The sequence below is a fragment of the Apium graveolens genome, chromosome 4, assembly GCF_009905375.1.
Source record: "Apium graveolens cultivar Ventura chromosome 4, ASM990537v1, whole genome shotgun sequence".
In the NCBI taxonomy this organism is placed as follows: domain Eukaryota; kingdom Viridiplantae; phylum Streptophyta; class Magnoliopsida; order Apiales; family Apiaceae; genus Apium; species Apium graveolens.
In genome coordinates, this window is record NC_133650.1 from 207,818,958 (window position 1) to 207,820,699 (window position 1,742).

Here is a 1,742-nt window from a genome sequence, read left to right on the forward strand (position 1 = left end):
TTACTATAATTTCACTCGGATTTGCTTATATTAGACGTATTATGAATTGTTCATAGTAGCATGTGAATCGATAATCATATGTTATAGTTATATCTGAAATATCAAATTATTACTTCAAACTCAGTATAGATAAAACATAGATGAAAACTTGACCAGCACTCCCATATCATCCTCCTGCTTCTAATATTTAAATAAATGGTCTCAACGACAAGCTGAAATCTGTTGCCGATTTAACTAGCCCTCAAGTCCTAATTTTGAGGTTAACCAAGCGCAAAGATCATCCATCTCTTCAGGGATTGTATAATGGCCAAGTCTGCATGGTAAAAATAAATGCTGTCAAGACGATTTATCTGTTCAATGTTTACAGAATAAAAAAGAGGGCCAGAGATTAGATGATCAAAATACAAGGTAATTTTAGCTGCCTTCTCAACAGGCCTTCTATATCAGATATGGTACCATTGATTGTGTCAAAATAGCATACCAATTATCAGTTTATCACGTATTAGATTTTATATACCCTTTCAATTAATTCCACACACACACACATAAATTGAAAATATGATACCATCTGGTTTCTAGTATATTTTTGAACTGCAACAGACCTCAACGGATTGAACCTAAATGATGGTGATAATCTAAAATATTGTTACTTACGCATTGTAGGCTTTAAATGTGCAATCTTGAAAGCCACATGATCTTAATTGCTGCGAAGACATATCACCAAATTTAAACCGAACAACCTCATCAGCTGCATCAAAAGTAAACCAGAATGAACCGAATTGGGTAGACACCAGCAGCAAAACAACCGACCAAATAGTTGTAAATTAAAAAAGAAGGAAAAACTGAAGTCCACAAAGACTGAAGTTTAAATCATCCTCCGAAAATGTAAAAAAAACATATACTATTTAACTGTATAATGTAATCTTTCGACACTGCTAAATTATGTGGCAAAAAACAACCTACAATACTCTAAATTTTCAAACATTTATAATGAATATTCTGTTACTTAGCAAAAAAGAAATATTCTGTCAGATGGAAGGAGAAAAAGCAATTCACTCAGCTAGACTCCCATCAAATGGTATTTTAAAAATGATATGAATGAAGAACTAGGAACCAAACAGTACTAAACAATTATTTAAACTAATAATAATATGACCCATTGATCAATAATTCATTACGGTGTCACATTTCAATTACAAGGTGAAAGTAAATAAAGTGTCCACATGAAGAGGCTTGACAATCAGATTAAATAAAATTCCAATCATTTGATCACCCCAAAATAAAAAGGCGGCAAGAAAAGAGGAAGTAATCATCAAACACTATTTTCAAAGCAATTTAGCTCTACACTACAAAAAATATTTATATAAATTACAAGTAGGTAAAATAAAATAACAATATATGGGTAATTGGGTATACTAGGGAAGGTGTGCTAAATAATTCACGAGTATCCCATGTTCATTTCTTAATAATAGTGGATTAGTTTCAAAGTGGTTTAAGAATGCCATGATTTTTCTTTTTTAATATTTCTTTCTGCTTATTTTACAAAGAACATAAAATCAGGACAGAAGTTAAAAAAATACAGATAAAGAAGATTTTTCTATTTTGACGACTATTTACATCACAAATACATCAGAAATACATTTATATACCTCTTCCATGACAGAGCAAGATTGGCAACGATGCAGCACGTCTAGCAGCTTCATTCCCTTCAACTTTTTTACCTAGGTTCCTATTTGGCAAAG

The 1,742-nt window shown here is 31.6% G+C and overlaps 1 protein-coding gene across 2 annotated transcripts in view; it reads right to left on the reverse strand.

Moving 5' to 3' along the window:
- LOC141717022 (uncharacterized) overlaps positions 1-1,742 on the reverse strand; it is a 6,652-nt gene continuing 4,910 nt past the window's right edge. For both annotated transcript variants that reach the window (XM_074519147.1, XM_074519148.1), the window contains exons 8-10: positions 1,650-1,729; positions 655-748; positions 1-313 (exon numbers count right to left, since the gene is read on the reverse strand). In XM_074519147.1, coding sequence (XP_074375248.1) covers positions 235-313; positions 655-748; positions 1,650-1,729 — 253 coding nt within the window. In that variant the 3' untranslated portion in view covers positions 1-234. The remainder of the gene's footprint in view (positions 314-654; positions 749-1,649; positions 1,730-1,742) is intronic.